Here is a 16,177-nt window from a genome sequence, read left to right as displayed (position 1 = left end):
CAACAGGCCTTCTGGCTTAGCATGGAATGGTGATTTGAGTAATTTTTATTGCCCTGCCTAAAAGGAGTTTGGAAGTCTATGAGCAGCCTTCAGAGAGTGATTGTGCCTCTCCAAAAGCCCCCATAAAAATGAGTCAAATCTCTGCTTAAACTTAAAGGATGCCCTTGAGGCCATTAGCTCTGCTTAGGAACTGCAGTCTTAATCCATTAAGATAAAAATAAATAGAGCTTATTTTAGGAAGAGGGAAATGGAAACCAGTCCAAGCACCAGTGCAGAATTGTTAAGATTGGGGTACTTTCTTTTGTCCCATGCACCTTCTAATTCAAAGTGAAATTTAGCAATCTGTTTGAGGTTCCTGGCTCAACTGCCAGGAACAACTGGCTCCTGCCTAGGTATCTAATAACATAGTTAAACAAGCAAGAGTCTTCTGAAAATGCCTTGTATTTCCCAAAATACAAAAAACTGTTCATTAATGCTACTGTCTGTGGCATTATCATCATCATCATCAGTCCCAGCACAGACTGGGACAGTATTTGCCCAAGCCAGGAAAGCCAGCAACAAATGTCACTTCCCCATGTGACAGTACAGTGCCTCTGTCCTTCAGGGCAAAAGTGCATCCCTGAGAGATGAGTGAAAAATCACTGACAGTGTGTGTGAGCTGTGGCAGTCTGTGCAGGTAACAGCACTACTGATAAAATCCCCTCTGCTGCTCTTTTCCAAGCAGAGAATTTTTGCATTAGAGCTGGCTTTTCTGTTCTGAGCCTTGATAATTTGCTAAAAATGGTCTTTCAGCTCTTCCTAAAATAGTGAGTAAGTATTACTACTATACTGGCAGATTATACTGTGGGGCTGTGCTGCCTCTTGGATGTTAAAACCCTCAGCCCAGCACTTTGGCTCCTGCACATGCCCCAGTATGAGACTGGTTAAAGCAAGAAGGGAGAGCCAAGCAAACCCAGAAGCCAAGGGAAGGCACCATTTTCCTCCTGCACGTTGGGTCCGGTGGAGCCCAGGGGCTGATGGCATCACCCTTTTCCAGCCAGGAACCAGGAGCTAACATGAGAAAGCTTCTCCTTCACCCTCACTGCTGGGACATTTGCTGTGCTGAGGGGACAGTGCAACAGGAAACTTCATCCTGTGGCCTCTTGCTCCATCATCCACCTCCCCAATGCACTGATGGCATCTGTGCTAGCTGGGTGTGAATAAAAATGGGTTCAAACTCTGCTGTGAGGCAGTGTTGAAGGCAAATGTGTAGTTCCTAGCTTTCTAAATGAATCATGAACAAATGCCTGGGCAAATCTGCTAAGGCTGTAAATGCATCTGAAAAATATTCTTGCTTGTAGGAGACATGGTGGGAGATTACAACAGAGCAAGGGGCTAAGGGCTGTGCTAACACCCAGCTCTGTGCAGATCAGTGGCTACATGGAGGCTGTTTCTAAAAGGCTTTGAAACTCCTGGAATTGATTTTAAGACTTTGTAGGCTGGAAATGTTGGGTTTGCTAATCTGTCCACTGAGCAAGGTTATCTTAGGTAAAGTGAATTTTTGCTTTGTTCCACTGTACTCTGAAATGTGCTGGAGCCAAAATCATTGCCACCTACTACCCTGGTGCCCTGCTGAGTACCTGGTTGAGTCACCAAAGAGATGTGAACAAATTATTTTCATGTAAATTAACGAGCTTAAATTAGAATGGAATGATATTCCTGTCTATTTTTTTTTTTTCATCCAGCAAAATAAATGCAAACTGGAGTGCTAACAGTGGGGGGGTTGTCTGCACTTAGCTCAGCCCATGATGTTTGGAATGAAGTAGCTGAACTTATACCTAAAGTGGTATGGAAAATTGCAGCTAATGGGCTGCACCAGGCATAAGTAGGCATAGAAAATCCTGTCTTCTGTTTCTTTTTCCTTTTCCTAGAAGCTGAAATCCATTTCATCCTTAGCTAATTGCTATCTGCTGCTTCTTTCTGATCCCTCAACAGCCCAAAACAATTACACTCCCCTAGAACAGTGCATCTCTTTCATTAAACCACTCAGGGAAAGCCATAAAGATCCAGTTACAAAGAAATGTAGAGACAATAAAGGAACTACCTTCTGGCACACCTCGAAAGATAACAGTGTTAAGCTTTTCAACAAGAAACAAAGAAGGTTTTAATGCAAATGTCTTCACATCAGCTGGTTAGTTCACTTTGCACTTAATGTGCCTCAGAAAACCAGAACACGATGGGGCAACTGAAGCAACTGTTGAGAAGGCAGCTGAGAAATTTAATTTTTTGAGCTTTGCCAAGAGGGAGATTCAGAGAAAGCTACCCTGACTGTGTTGGAGAGTCTGTCTTGTATTTGACTTGTCTGTGTTACCAGGCTAAGGAATTTCCTGTCATTCTTCTATCATTGTGCATGCAAAAACCAGTTCTTAACTTCATCTGCTTCTGCTGGAATATGCTTGTTTGCATTGTGTGCTTGTTTCTGTCCAAGCCAGCCTACAAATTTGTTTCAAACTCCTTTTAGAGAGGAAAAAAAAATCTTGTGCAATAGGAAGCAGACTTTGGATACACACAATCATATTGCATGCCAAATCCAAAGGGAAACAGATGGAGAAAAATTAATCCTCATGATGAGATCCACAGTGCTCTTTAACATTTAACCTTTATGATGTAAATAGGACATGTTTTAAGCTTTATTTGTCCTTTAACTGTCGAGACTGATCCAGATGAGCTCTACTCTGCATCCTTCACAAGCTCAAGGAACTGTATTTTGAATAAAACTACTGAATGCTTTTTCCTCTGAAGCTTTCTGCTTCATGGGAGAGACCAATCTGTTCCCCCCACAGGTTCTGGTAGAAGAGTGAGGCAAAATTAGTGATGTCTTCAGGTACTGCAAAACAAATCCCTCTATGTAAGAATGCTTAAACTGGAATTGAGTGCTTTATTTGTAATTAGTAGATCTCTCTACAGCACTGAATACTGGCTTCTGAAATACACACACCTTTATCTAAAAAAAAAGTTTAATTCTGAACTTTACAGGCTGCCTGAACTGGTGAATTATTTATTCTACATTTTCAGTGTTATTTTTGAATTGCTTATTTATCTAAATAGCTCAAAGAACCGGTAATAGGGACCCCTCTGACATCTCGTCTTCCCTCAAACTGAACTTGGCACTGACCACTGGATCTTTGCAGCTGGAGGGATGCTGGCCAGAACTTCAGCTGTTACATCCCCGAGGTGAAGAACAGTTCACTGTTTCAAGTGAGATAATTTGGAAAAATCATCCAAGGGCAGCTTGCAGTCAGGTCATCCTAGAGGAATTCTGGAGCAATAGTCAATCTAAAATGTTGATCATCAATAAGAGCATCACAGATTTAATATAAAACTACATTGCAGACTAATGCAGAATTTCTGTTATTAGCTCTGTATGCTAAATTACAACACCCACTCCTCAAAGCAGCTGTGAAATAACACACAATGGTTAAATGTATGTTTATTGTAAGTAATGAACTTGGGCACTTTTTCCTTGAAATCATCTGTAATCTAAAAAGGTCAAAACATGGATAGACACAGAAACTTAAGAGCATGAGTCACTAGTATAGCAGAAGGGAAATCATACTCCTGTCTAAATCCCCATTGTGGAAAAAAAAAACCCAACAAAAAAAGCAGCTTTTCCAAAACTTGATTTCTACTCCACAATTCTTCTTTCCTGGTAATTGGTTACATTAACAATCCTACCCCCTCTGCTCTTACTATTTGGTTTTAAACTTTTTTTGAAAATGTGAAAGTTAGAAAACAAAAGTCCACAGTCTGGTTTATAAATCTTATAAAATAAAGTCTGCATTCAGAATTAGTATTTCCATAACAAAACCAAAGGGAAACAGACTCGGAGAAAAATCTAACATAAAAAGGAACCCAGCTTTATATGTGGAAATTACAGGTACAGTGTGTTACAGGTATTTAATTTTCTTCCAGCAACTTTTAATTTTTTACAAAATGGAAACTGTAAATCACCCTCATTTTAAGAAAAGGCAGGATAAGAGTCCTCCTTGCCCCATCATTAAAATAATCACATTAAATATGGTTATAAAAGCTATGTATGATGAGCCAGTTTAAGCCATAACAGAAGTAATTCTCAAGCCTGCCAGTACCAAAGTTGCAGCGTGAAGTTTTTTCACTCATTTTTTCAACTTTTCAAAGGGGAAAACTCTGTTTTAGGACTGATATTGCCAAACACAAAGCAGATGCTGCTTCACATTATCACAAGGTATTAGAGCCTGCAACTTGGTATTTACACCATGTACCAGGCTTCTGCAAGTTACAAGATGAGTAATGTTCACAGACAGACAACCAAAGAACTCAGATCTTTACAACTGAAATTTGTATGTTAGCATCTTCAGAAACAAAATCAGAATTCAAAAACTCTACAGTCTTCTTCATTAAAAATGCTGGTCAGCATTTAAGACCTTTATATTAATTTAACCAAAACTGTACAAAAGCAATCAATTTTTACATTTCCAAAATACTACAAAGTCATGAAGAAACTACTTCTTCTTTTAAAGCCATATGACAGGCAGCTCCCTTTACAAACAAGAGGCTTCAGTAGCTGTATCACTTTTTTTCAACAATTTTTGTTCTATATTGACACCTGCTGACCATGTCTTTCAAGTACTGAGTTTTACTGAATGCATCATGATTTTATCTATACATTAGTTGGCCAAATGAACCTAGAATTCCAGCCAGTATCAGATCTTTTCCAATAAAGAATTCACAGAGTAAGTGTATGCATTTTATACATATGTTTTTTTATATGTGTGTATATATATTTCTGACTTTATATGTGCACACATAAATAAAATTGCTCTAAGTATTGAATTGCTTATGTCTGTTGAAAGAAGTTTTCACCAACTTCCTTGGTGGAAAGAAAAAGTCTCTGCCATTTCTGGCATTTTATTGGACATCTAAAAGGTAAGCAAGTATCTACAGAGCTGTAAACAAGTATGAAAAAAACAGTCTTGTGTGTTGGAATGGTTTTCACCACTACTGCTGTCCAAGAAAAGAGGCCATGGGATCATCAGGTCTCTGACGTTTCATTCTGTAAGCTTCCATCTCCTCTTCTGTTGGCTCCTTGGTTTCATACAGGCTGTTGTATGGTCTCTTCCTCTCATCTAACTGCATGATTTCCTTAACATGAAGGAGACGAGCCTCTTCTGCATTTAGTGCCTGGAATGAAAGCCAAAGAAGAAAGCAAACTCACAATGAGTGTTAAGCAAAAAAACAATGAAAATTTGTTCCAGTATAATGAACAAGCAGCAGGCAAAATGGTGGGATAAGCAATGCACACCTGTCTGGCCCACCTACAGCACACTTCATTTAATGCTAATTTTCTAGTTTTTAACATAAAATGAGAGTAAAATGGTATTTAGTAATCAGGATACTCTTATCTCTTTCCAGTTGTCAAAATCAAGTAAGAAACTCCTTGCCTTTCCCTAAAATGCAATTCTGGTCCAGGTAAGCAAGCACATCATCTTAGGGGGTGGGTTTATTTTTTGTGGGATTTTATCCTCTTCACTCAGCATATTTTAAAAATGCTTTTTGAAATACATGTTATCACATTCCTCAGACTACTGTTATTGCTCTTTCTTGCTAATGAAAAGAAGTTGCACTTCTACAATGCTTTGATTACCATAGTTTAATGTTAATTTCACACTCTGAATATCCAGAGGCAGCTACTGTGCTTGTGGAAGGGCTGTTCAGCAGTAGTCAGGAGATAGCTTGGTGGATGGATTTATTGCATCAACTGCAAGACTAGACCCAAGTCTGGGATAAAAGGTGCCAAGTTAAGCTTTGATGGTGCCTTTGATCTCTCCCTCTTTGTTCAATACCCGAATCATTGTGTTCTGCAACGTCTTTTATAGATCTACAGCTGTAATAGACAGGAAGTATTCTAAATAATCTAAACTATGTCTTTCTAAAGTAAGTATTTATTGCACATCTGCCTGAGAAACAGGGAATATACTTTAGAACATCTAACAGCATTTTTCATTTGCTTTAGCTCAAAGTTAGCATCAAAACCACCCCAAAGAACACCACAAGAACTGCATTACAGGCTTCATAAAACTGACAGTGTTGGAAAACATATTTGAAGTTACTTATGCCACAAAACCACTGAAGACTACAACACACCTTTTTCAGTTTTTCTTGCTTCTTTTTCTCTTCACCCTCACTATCTGAATTTGAGCTTTTCTTGTGCTTCTTCTTTTTCTTCTCTTTCTGTTTCTCTTGGTGAATCTGTAAGGTGAAAAGCAGTAAATATTAAGATTCAATTTGCACACACTCAAGTAACATTCAAGTCATTAAATGTCGAGCACCTACCAATGCTGTTTGAGAGCTTAGTTTTCAGTTGAGATGTCTGTAATGTCTAACAGATTTCAGACTCCTTATGACTTACAATTTTGTAGTTATACAGATCTTTCCATCTCCTAAAATGCTGAGGAAAAACATCTGCCTTCCTGAGAAATGGGAAGAAATTACCTCCATCAGTGTTTTGGGTTTTGTTGCGAGTTCTTCCTCCCTGGGTTGTTCTTCCAGTAAACTTGCTTCAGTATTCTGTACAAGAGACAAAAGAAAAGACAACCATTTACCAAGGACATGTGAAAAGGGATGGAAACCAAAAAACCTCAACACAAAAAAACTCACATAAGCCACCAAAATAAGAGGGCAAAACATTTTAAAACTTAGGTAGGAACACAAATGCATTTAAGCTCTTTCCAAGTGCCTGTGTAAGACAATACTCACAGCAATTTCTTTCCCAGCTTCTCCTGTACAGTATGAGTACTTGACAAATGAGTGGCAGCATCTGTAACCCCACTTGCCTTCTTTCCAGTAGGAACCCCAAATGCACTGCAAGAGAGGAGACCATAGCAATGAAGTCCATAATGACATTCCCCTAAGAGGCAGGCTGCAAGTTACTCCTAAGGTTATATCCTGGTAAGTAAATAATTCAAACAATCCAGAAGGGACAGTTGCAAGAAACACTTTTGCAATTTCACATCAGTCTTACAGGTACATCTAGGACTTACTGTATGGTTGTTAATCTTCACATCCTCTTCATATTTAGAGCAGGCAATAGCTTTCTCTTGTCCTTTGATGACTGTTCCATGCCTGGAGTACTCCACATAATCTTCTGTTTGAGCTAACAGCAGTTCAGCTGGTGGGGTATCTAAATGCTCTTGACCTCCATACTAAAATGCAAAAAGAAATGGCAAAATAGTTTTAGGAAAAAAAACCTCACCATTTACATAGTTACACATACACTTCAACAATGTCCCCTCCAGTACCTTCTGAAGAAGGCACAAAAGAAGCAGATGGAGACAATTCAATCCTTAATGAACACTTAAGAGAGAAGTACATTTTCTTCTACAGGCATTGTGGTGGTTTTATTTGTGTTGTCCTGTCTTATTGTTGTTATTACAACAGTGATATTCCTCACTCATAGCAGGAAAAGTTTTCACACCAAACCAAAGAGTTCTGGTATAACAAGAGCATTACCTCCTGTCCCTACCCAAAGTTAAGTGTTGACAAGATTAGAATCTAAATGAATTCTTTAGTTCTTTCTCAGTTGTCCAAGAAGAGTTGCAATATATAAAAAATATTTACCTAGAAAAACACACCTAAAACTCAAGTCTGAAAATTCTGCTTTTCACATTTAAGAGAAAAGTTTAAAAATAATTATGGGAGAGAGTTAATTGGATATTTTACAAAAGACACCACTTTTAACCAGTAAAATAATCTTTTCAACCACCTGTATTACTTTGAAAAAAAAGAATCTAAACTCCCACTCCTCCTTCATGCTGCTGTCAGTTTTTTTTACTGACATATAAGGGAAGAGACCCCAGTAATCCAAAGAAATACCAGCATATCTTCAAATATTCCCATATTGAATAGAATAATTAATCCAACTGATAAGATACTGTGTATAGATATAAAAACTCGTTTTATACATCTAAGCTGCTGAGAACAGCTGATGCACTTTCATGTAGTATTAGTAATCTTATTTGTTCCCCAGACTCCAAATTTAACAGAACTCTTGTTAAATAAACCCAAATGTCTATTACCTTCTCTAGGATGCTTTCTTTCTGCTGTGCCTTGAAATCTTCTTTCTTCACTTTGAAGGATTTATAAAGCAGCTCTAATTTTGTAGGGTCTGCTTGAAGATGAACTTCAGAGCCTTTGTCATAAGCCTCCCAAGCAAACACTGTGTACACAAGAGGTTTCACTTAGTATTTATTCTAAAACTGACATGCATTCAAATTATGATCTTTAATTCTGTAATTATTTCAAAGAAAGCCTCATCTAAAAAGATTTATTTCTGTTTGCAAGACAGAAGCTTAGTTAACTAAATTTCTCTAAGTCCATTTCCTTTAAAAAAAAAAAACCAAACTACCAAACCCACTTACACTGAGTCTGTGCCATCGAGATGGTATCTCCAGTGTAGCGAACAAAGTTGTCACCTGCATAACCAACCCTGCAGAACAGAAGAGGACAATTCTTAGCACTCAAATAATGTGACTTTCTTAGAAATACAATCACAGAACATCAACAGGAAAGTAAAAAAAATTCTCCTTTTTGCCCCAAGAGTTAAGAATGGAGGGAGAGGAAGGAGCATTCAAATGAAATGAATGTCTAAGGCTCCCTAGAGAGTCATGAATACTCAGAGTACTTCATACCTGTGCTTACATGGGAACACTTTACAGCACAGACCTGGAGCTTTGTCTGGGATACCAAACACCATGAGTCAAGCCTGGATCTAAGTGCACAATAAATTTGCATGTATGGTAGGTGATATTCTAGCATGATGATTATCAGCTTTTAGATTTGTGAATTTCCTCTCCCACCCAGACCCAGTGTACTTTACTAAGCTAAAACCTGGTAACAGCTTTAGTAGTCTCAGTTACCTTTTTGCATACCCCTTGAAGAGACTGACAGTGAGTACAGGAAACATGGGCTGAAAATCAAATAATGTTAATAATCCAATTTCCTACACTTCTCATCTCCCCAAAGCTAAACTGAAAAATTTATAAATGCAAAGCTATGGCAGAAACACAGATTCAGCTGTGGTCAGATTACGACTCTAGAGAGAAATTAAAGCATCTGCATCTGAAAAAAGAAAGAACTGACTGGCATTATTTTAGCTGGGGGCATGGAGAGGTGGAAAGAGCATTATTTGCTAGCATTTAGCCACTGCCACTCTATTCTAGCAGCAAGCTAATCCAATTACTGCACTCTGAATAAATGCTTCTACTCACAGCCTGCCTACTCTGTAAATCCTCAGCACTACACAGGTCAAGGCAGGGTCACAGCTTGAGTGTTTGACTTGGGTTTTAAGTGAGACAGCCTTATGTGCAGCCAAAAGCCAATCTGTGCCATTCTTTAATTAAGTTGTCTATCTAGGCAATGCCAAAGCTTTCAGACCCTTTCTATGCAGACTTCATTAATACACAAGAGTGTGTAGTTACGTACCACAGACACTTCATGTGCTGAAAGCCTCCCAAAAAACAAGGGATGAAGGTTTCAGATTTGGTTACTGAAATACTTTAAATTAGCATAATTATTGTTTACAGGTATCACCTCTAGCTACAGCAGTGCTCTAAACCTTGTATGGGTCATTATACTAAATTGTGGTCCACATATCCCCACAGATACAGGGCCAGCAATACTAAAATACTACTTTTATATACTAAAACAAAAAGTGATGATTAATAAAAACATTTTTTTCCATGTTTACTAATACTTTTATCCATAACTGACTTGAGACCCATTAGTAAAAGGACATACAGATAAAGGAAAAAAAAAACCCTATTAATCTCATTTTTAACAGTTTTGCTGGATACAGAGGCCACCATTTTAACTTACTCATCTGGATTCTTGCCTGTGTTGGCATATGGGTTCTCCCTCATTGCTCTTGTTTTGGGATCATAATAAGCAGAGTTTGGATCTAGATTCCTCAAGTACTAAGGAAAGAAGACAAGATAGGAAATATTAGATATTTAAGTTTTCAAAAGAATTGGAAGTTACATCTGTATCCATCCCCCAGGCCAGACATTTTAAAAAGTTGTGTCTTTGTAAAAGGATGATGAAGTTATAACATGAGCAGGAACAGAACCAAGGACAGACCTTAACCTCCGAACACCCAAACCCCATATGCAAACCCATTAATAACTAAGACACGTGTTTTTAAATTAACTGAATACAAAAGAACACTTGTAAAGAATTCTTTACTCACTTTTGCAATATCTTCACGAATACGTAGATTTCGAACTGTGATGCGTCTTTTAGAATCAAAGTTCTGCCCTGGCATATCAATGTCATCTGCATATTTATCTTCATCTTCATCTTCACTGTTATGATCTCTTTCCTGAAGAGAAATGGGAAACTTCTAAATAATACAGGACATTCACTCTAGAGATAAGCATGAGAATCTGATTTTAGCTGTTTCATGAAAGTCTGCAGTCCCTGTAGTTAAAAGCTGACATCACTTACTGAGATGGAGTGTGCTCTTTTACTAATCTAATATTCAACAATTTTCAAAAACACTCCTCTTGAAGGTTTCCCACTTCCTCATATGGAAACAGTTACAAAAATATAACTGTGATGATATTAACAACATAGTTATTTTGGGCAAAATATACCACATATTAAAAACTTGTTATTTTCTTGCCTCTCTAATATTTGACAACATGCAGGGATTAAAACAAAACCAAAACCCCCTCTATCAAACACACATGAAACACACTGAAACACAATCTCTGCCAGAAAGAATAGGCAGCCAGTGGCATGACCCCAACACTCAAACTCCTATGCCACCCTTGTTCCACTAACTGGAGGTCCTTTTTTCTGCCCCTGGTGTGATGCAGTGGGTAATTATCTTACTGTCTGTGAATTTGGTTCCTCTTCTCCCCACTGGTGTCTTGGGGAGTTCTGCAGCAAACAAAGAGCACATCAGCAGAGAAAACAAGATTGTGGAGAGATGGCAGGGATACAAAAAGCATATAAAGCAGAGCTCAATGCTGGAGCCAAAATACAATTTACCTGTGGCACATAATGCACAAAGACTGCTTAATAATGCTCTAGAAAAGAGCTTTTAAGTGTGTCTACTAAAGACACCTGTTGGAGACCTGTACTCTCAGACAAGTTTCCAAGCCTCTGCAAGAACAGCCAATTCTAGAACTGTCACTGTTACTTAGAGCTTCTGGGGCTTTGAATGGTTTAGGACAAGAGTATTTCATATCATGAAGACTTGATCAGCAAATTAGCCAGCACTGACTATGCAAATGTCTTGGTCCTCTCCATCAAAAATAGTTCTTATCTTTCAAAAGAATTTTTCTTTTTATAGCTTCATTTTATAAGGAATAACAATATGGAAATCAACAATGTTTGTTCTTTGGTGAAAATATGCATCAAAAAAAGGAAGAATGTTTTCTACAGGGAAGGTCAGAATGCTGTAGTTTGTGCTGGGTTGGAGATTAAGTTCGCTCTGCCATCTAGTGACACAAAGGAAGGTGACAACCTCTGGAAAATGGAGGCTCAATTTTATGTCGCCTTTTGCTTGAGGTTTTCTTACTGTGTTGATTAAAAAAAACAAGCAAACAAACCCAAGAACACCCTACTTTTGACCAGTAGCAGTCTCTACTTTTTCCCACTTTATAAACTCAGAATGTAATCAGAAATGCCTTTAAAATGAGAATTTTATATCAAAGATTATCAAAAGAATTGTTTATGTTTTAGGAGGATCTTATAGAAGTTAGTGGAAGATGCAAACTCTGCAGACAGAAGAAGATACAGAAGTTCAGCCTTCTGATAACCACAGACACTGCAAATAGTCTTAACATTGACTGAAGGAGAAACAAGTTTAGTTCTAAGACAAAGAAAATACTCTCCTATTCCAATTTATATTGAGCATTACCAAAACAATCCACAGTCACATAATAGTCAATACCTCAACATTAGTCAGATATGTAACAATCTTTAAATACAAAAAAGCATTTCAGTACACGCACAAAACTACATAGAAAACAAGTTTTTCTGACCAAAAAATAGCATGTCATTTATTTAAACCAGAATAATAATCACACAGATTTTTTGTCTATAACAGGAAAACAAAGCCATTTTCATTTGAAAGGAAATGTTTCAAATTTTTGAATGTGACACAGAATATGCTAGTGCTCAGAAAATTAAATTACTAAAGGGCCTAAAACCCAAGAGCAGACCTCATAAGGACAATAAAAGTATCAGAGAGTAGAAGTAACCTGCTGAATCTTTTTCATACTAAAAACGTGGATTTAATTTACTTACCACTTGCTCCAGCTTTCCTGATGCTAACTCCTCCTGAAGCTTCTGGGCTTTCAGTGTACGTTTGGCCTGTGCATCGTCAAAATATATTTGTTTTAGTATTTAATTTTAATGGCAACTGTGTAGCGATAATTATTACAAGCATCTTTTCTGTCTGCTGTAATTTAAAATGTACTCATAAAAAACCAAGGTTTTAATTCTCTAGGTGATTGTAAAAGCAGCAGCAGCCTCAAACTTTTCTCTTCTACTCCTATGCTTCACCATATCAATTTTTCTATATTTACACTGACCATTTAACTATTTTAGATTCTACTGTTAAATAAAACAGTTTATTAGAGCTTATGCAGCTGTACCATTATTATGTGCATCTTAACTTAAAAAAAGAGAGAGTTCAATAGTGGTTCAGAACACATTTTATTATTGTGTCATAATCCAGTTAGGAACTTAATGAACTTCATGACTGATGCTGCAAGCATTTTTGATTCATCCAGAGCACCAGTCCAGCATCTCCAGTGATATTTCAAAGCAGCATGTAGGGATTTTTTAAAAATATATTTGACATAATAAAACCACAGAACAGTTAAATGTCAGAGGTAGCTCTGGAGACTATTAAGGACAATCCCCCTGCTGTTCATGATTAAACAAAATTTCTTGTACTTCAGTTTGTGCCCACTGCTTCTTGTCCTGTCACTGGATGCTGCTGGCTTTGTCTTTAAACACTGCTGTTAGACATAACATGCACAATTAAATCACATTTAGCACTAACTCTCCTACACCCTACAGGAAAATAATGACCAGGCAACAAAGGGAGTTAATTAGGCACCTAACTAACTAAAGGCAAACTACCTTTTGAAGCAGGCAGACACATCCAGCCAAGGTAGTGAACTTTTTTTTTTTTTAAATTCTAAAAAGTTAAGAGTGTCTAAGTGTCCAGGCAGCCAGTTAACTGCAATAGCAAGGTGCTGAGCTGCACAGAGACTTGTACAAACTGTTCCATCATGGTAACAAAAAGGATTCATAAGTAAAATAACACAAATGAGGTTACAAAATAGAAATTTATTGGCTCTCACACAGACAGTGAACAAATTCCCTTCTTGCCTGCAATTCAATTTGCAACTCATGTAATAAGTTCTAAGGCTTGTTTGTAAAAAATGAAGCATTCTGGAGGGACACTTCATTTATTGAGCAGATCCATACTCAGTTGCCAGTTCTGATCTGAATTTTTAATTTAAGCAAAGTTTGCTATCAAACACAGAATCCATTTTGCTTTTCTGTTATGAACACAACCCCAGCCCTAATATTAACAGTGCACACAACAAACCTCCTCCTCCCAGCCAAGCCAACACTAAACCATAGCTCTTACATACCAAATCAACCTTGGAATATTCCTCTACAATCTTCATGTGCTCCTCAGGGTTATAACCATTCCAACGATCTCTCTTTCCATCATAATCAAACATCAGCTGAGGCTGCACATATTCATCTGGTGCAATATTCATGCCTGTGTACTTTGCTCCAACTTTCCTAGGTCTCTGAAAGGAAAAAACAAAAGGTTGGATCAGTCCACTAGACTAAAATATGTTACTCGCTTAGACACCCCTTTAAAAATAGTTTCAGCTGAGCCAGTTAAACTCAACACCATAAGCCTGGGAATTGTAAATAAATGCAAGTAGTCAATTTCTGCATTTTAAAGTCGTGCAACTGACTCAAAACCCCATCAATTTCTAGCCTTACTTTCCACAATTAAAACAGTTTCCTAAACTTAAAACAGTGGCTGCTAGGTGACACGAAACAGAAAGATGGGCACAGCAACACTTCAGTTAAAGCAAACTAACATGGAGAGCTAAACATTTTCACCTATTGCAGAGTTTATCACAAACAGAACTGATGAGCAAAACCCTGAATAATATCATTTCACCTTTCATTTTTGTCCTACATAACAATGTCTTTAAAAATTTTCAAGCCACCTTTCGGAACTTCTTACCCTTTTCCAAAGTAGCTTTTTCAAAACGAGACATTTTTGCTTTATCTGCTAGCAATTTTTTAGTAAGATTAGAATTCCTATTGTTTTCAAACAATTAAAATATCAACCAAAGTCACACTTACCTCCATGCAGTCTTTCTTTTTGTGTGTCAAGGCACCACAGTTCTCACAAGCTCCTTTCCTGTATCTCGTTGCTATAGAATTCTAAACAACACCAAAAAAGACATTGTGGAACAAACTTGTGGCAACTTCTATACACATTCCAAATAAAAAATTCCTTTTTTCAATGCCTGTGTGGTCTACTCAACCCAGAACTTATTTTGATTAAGACCAAGCACTGTGGCTTGCTTGCTGAGTGAGAATTCCCAGCTCTGTCTCCCTCACAAACACAGAACCAGAAGGTGTTTTCTCACAGAATCTCACCAAATCTTTCTTTTTTTGGCCCAAACCATTTTGCATACCTCTTGCACTCCTCGTTTGTACCAATCTCCAGAGGAGTTATACTGTTTCTGCTTCTCTGGCTGAGGTCTCTGGTGCTTTAGTGTAGGTCTTTTAGAAGGATCTATGTACCATGGCACCGAGGATATGTACTGAGGAATATGAGGGTTGATATCTCTGTAAAAAATGTTGTGTAATAAATACATGGCATGTGGAAAAAAACCAAAACCACCTCAGCCTAATAAATAACTCTCACATTAAAGTTGAGTACTTTGGGAGCCATAAGAAAATAATGGAGTTGTTACAATGCACTGCAAAATAACCTCTCATTTATCCAGCTAAGCACAGACTTTCACTGAAATTTTGTTGCCATCTAATTCCCTCCTGACTCCAAATCAAATGTGCAACCTTACTGAGAACACAAATGGGAACATTTATCTTCTCAGAAGGAATGAGCATTGCAGAAGCAGGGGAAAGGGAAGAAACAAGGTGAGCAGTTCAAGCTCCCCAGTACAATGTTTTCGACACTCGTAGAATACCACCTGTGAGTAGGTGCATATATGGCTCTTTACAAGCAGCACTGTCAGTCAACCATGAATGCTGAACCTGCACATTTTTGGAAAACACCTGTTTTCTGAGAATGACTGGAATGTTAAAAGCAAGTTCACAAAGTTCAGCTCCTGACATCCTCAATGACTCATAGAGAAATCACCCTCATGACTCTTCTGTAATCACAAGAGGAAAAAAAAGACATTTTTACCCAAAAGCTTTAGAATGACCAGAGCTTTAATACAACTTACTTTCCTTCTTCATCCACTTCAGCAGGTGCATTTCCTAATTTCCGTTGTTCTTCTAATTCTTTCTTCTTTCTCCAGTCTTCCCTTGTCATCTTCTTTGGTTCCTCCAGGCTCACGTCATTGGATCCCCCTGAAGGAGTGGCATTCATTACTGTCCCTGATGCCATTTTCCTTCTTCCTCTGTAAGAGAAAAAAACCAAAACAAAAGCGTTACAGACCCAAACAATCTCACAGCACAGCTCTATTGTAGCAGCTAGTTAAACCAGAAACGCTGTATTTCTTTACATTCTTGACAAATTGTGGGTTTTTTTTTTTCACAAAACCAAACACCAGTCCTGGAAAAGAAATTACCTGATTAGCCGCCTTCTTCTCTAAGAAATACAGAACAGGCCGGAGGCTCTGCACGGCGGAAGGCCCAGCACAAGGCGCAAGCCTGGGACTACGCGCAGCGCGAAAGCGCGGCAAAGAGAGCGCTGCGCCAGGGCCCAGGCAAGGCCTGTACTCGGATGCGGGTAGAAAGCCGACCTAAGAGCTGCTCCCGCTCCTCCCGATCTCTCCTATTCCCCCCGTACCCCGAGGCCCTCCCGCTCTCCGCCGCCGCCGAGTAGGCCGCCCCACAATGCACCGCGGCC

At 38.3% G+C, this 16,177-nt stretch overlaps 2 protein-coding genes across 3 annotated transcripts in view; one reads left to right on the top strand and one right to left on the bottom strand.

The window, feature by feature from the left end:
- Positions 1–16,177, top strand: part of FABP6 (fatty acid binding protein 6) — a 452,944-nt gene that overhangs the window by 78,163 nt on the left and 358,604 nt on the right. The window lies entirely within an intron of this gene.
- On the bottom strand, positions 3,440–16,168 carry SLU7 (SLU7 homolog, splicing factor). 2 transcript variants are annotated; one of them, XM_071758552.1, is made up of 16 exons: positions 15,897–16,168; positions 15,549–15,725; positions 14,772–14,925; positions 14,434–14,514; positions 13,695–13,859; positions 12,331–12,396; positions 10,909–10,956; positions 10,262–10,393; positions 9,892–9,989; positions 8,436–8,503; positions 8,094–8,233; positions 7,059–7,220; positions 6,775–6,879; positions 6,511–6,585; positions 6,163–6,267; positions 3,440–5,199 (listed from the first exon to the last, which is right to left on the bottom strand). In XM_071758552.1, the coding sequence occupies exons 2-16, from the start codon at positions 15,710–15,712 to the stop codon at positions 5,017–5,019; spliced, it is 1,746 nt and encodes a 581-aa protein (XP_071614653.1). In that variant the 5' UTR covers positions 15,713–15,725; positions 15,897–16,168; the 3' UTR covers positions 3,440–5,016. The 2 variants fall into 2 exon arrangements, with proteins under 2 accessions (XP_071614653.1, XP_071614654.1); XM_071758553.1 differs by lacking the exon at positions 10,909–10,956 and having other exon boundaries at positions 15,897–16,148.

This window comes from Heliangelus exortis, chromosome 15 (genome assembly GCF_036169615.1).
Source record: "Heliangelus exortis chromosome 15, bHelExo1.hap1, whole genome shotgun sequence".
Classification (NCBI taxonomy): domain Eukaryota; kingdom Metazoa; phylum Chordata; class Aves; order Apodiformes; family Trochilidae; genus Heliangelus; species Heliangelus exortis.
The sequence above is the reverse complement of the archived record's forward strand: the minus strand, read 5'-3'. Positions and strand labels throughout refer to the sequence as shown.

Bases quoted from the DNA above. Each gene is read 5' to 3' on its own strand.
- SLU7 (XM_071758552.1), bottom strand. From the start codon at position 15,712: ATGGCATCAGGGACAGTAATGAATGCCACTCCTTCAGGGGGATCCAAT. The intron at 14,926-15,548 runs GTAAGTTGTATT...CATTTTTTACAG, and splicing joins GAAGTGGATGAAGAAGGAAA to AGATATCAACCCTCATATTC. The intron at 6,880-7,058 runs GTAAGTCCTAGA...CCTCTCTTGCAG, and splicing joins TGAAGATTAACAACCATACA to TGCATTTGGGGTTCCTACTG.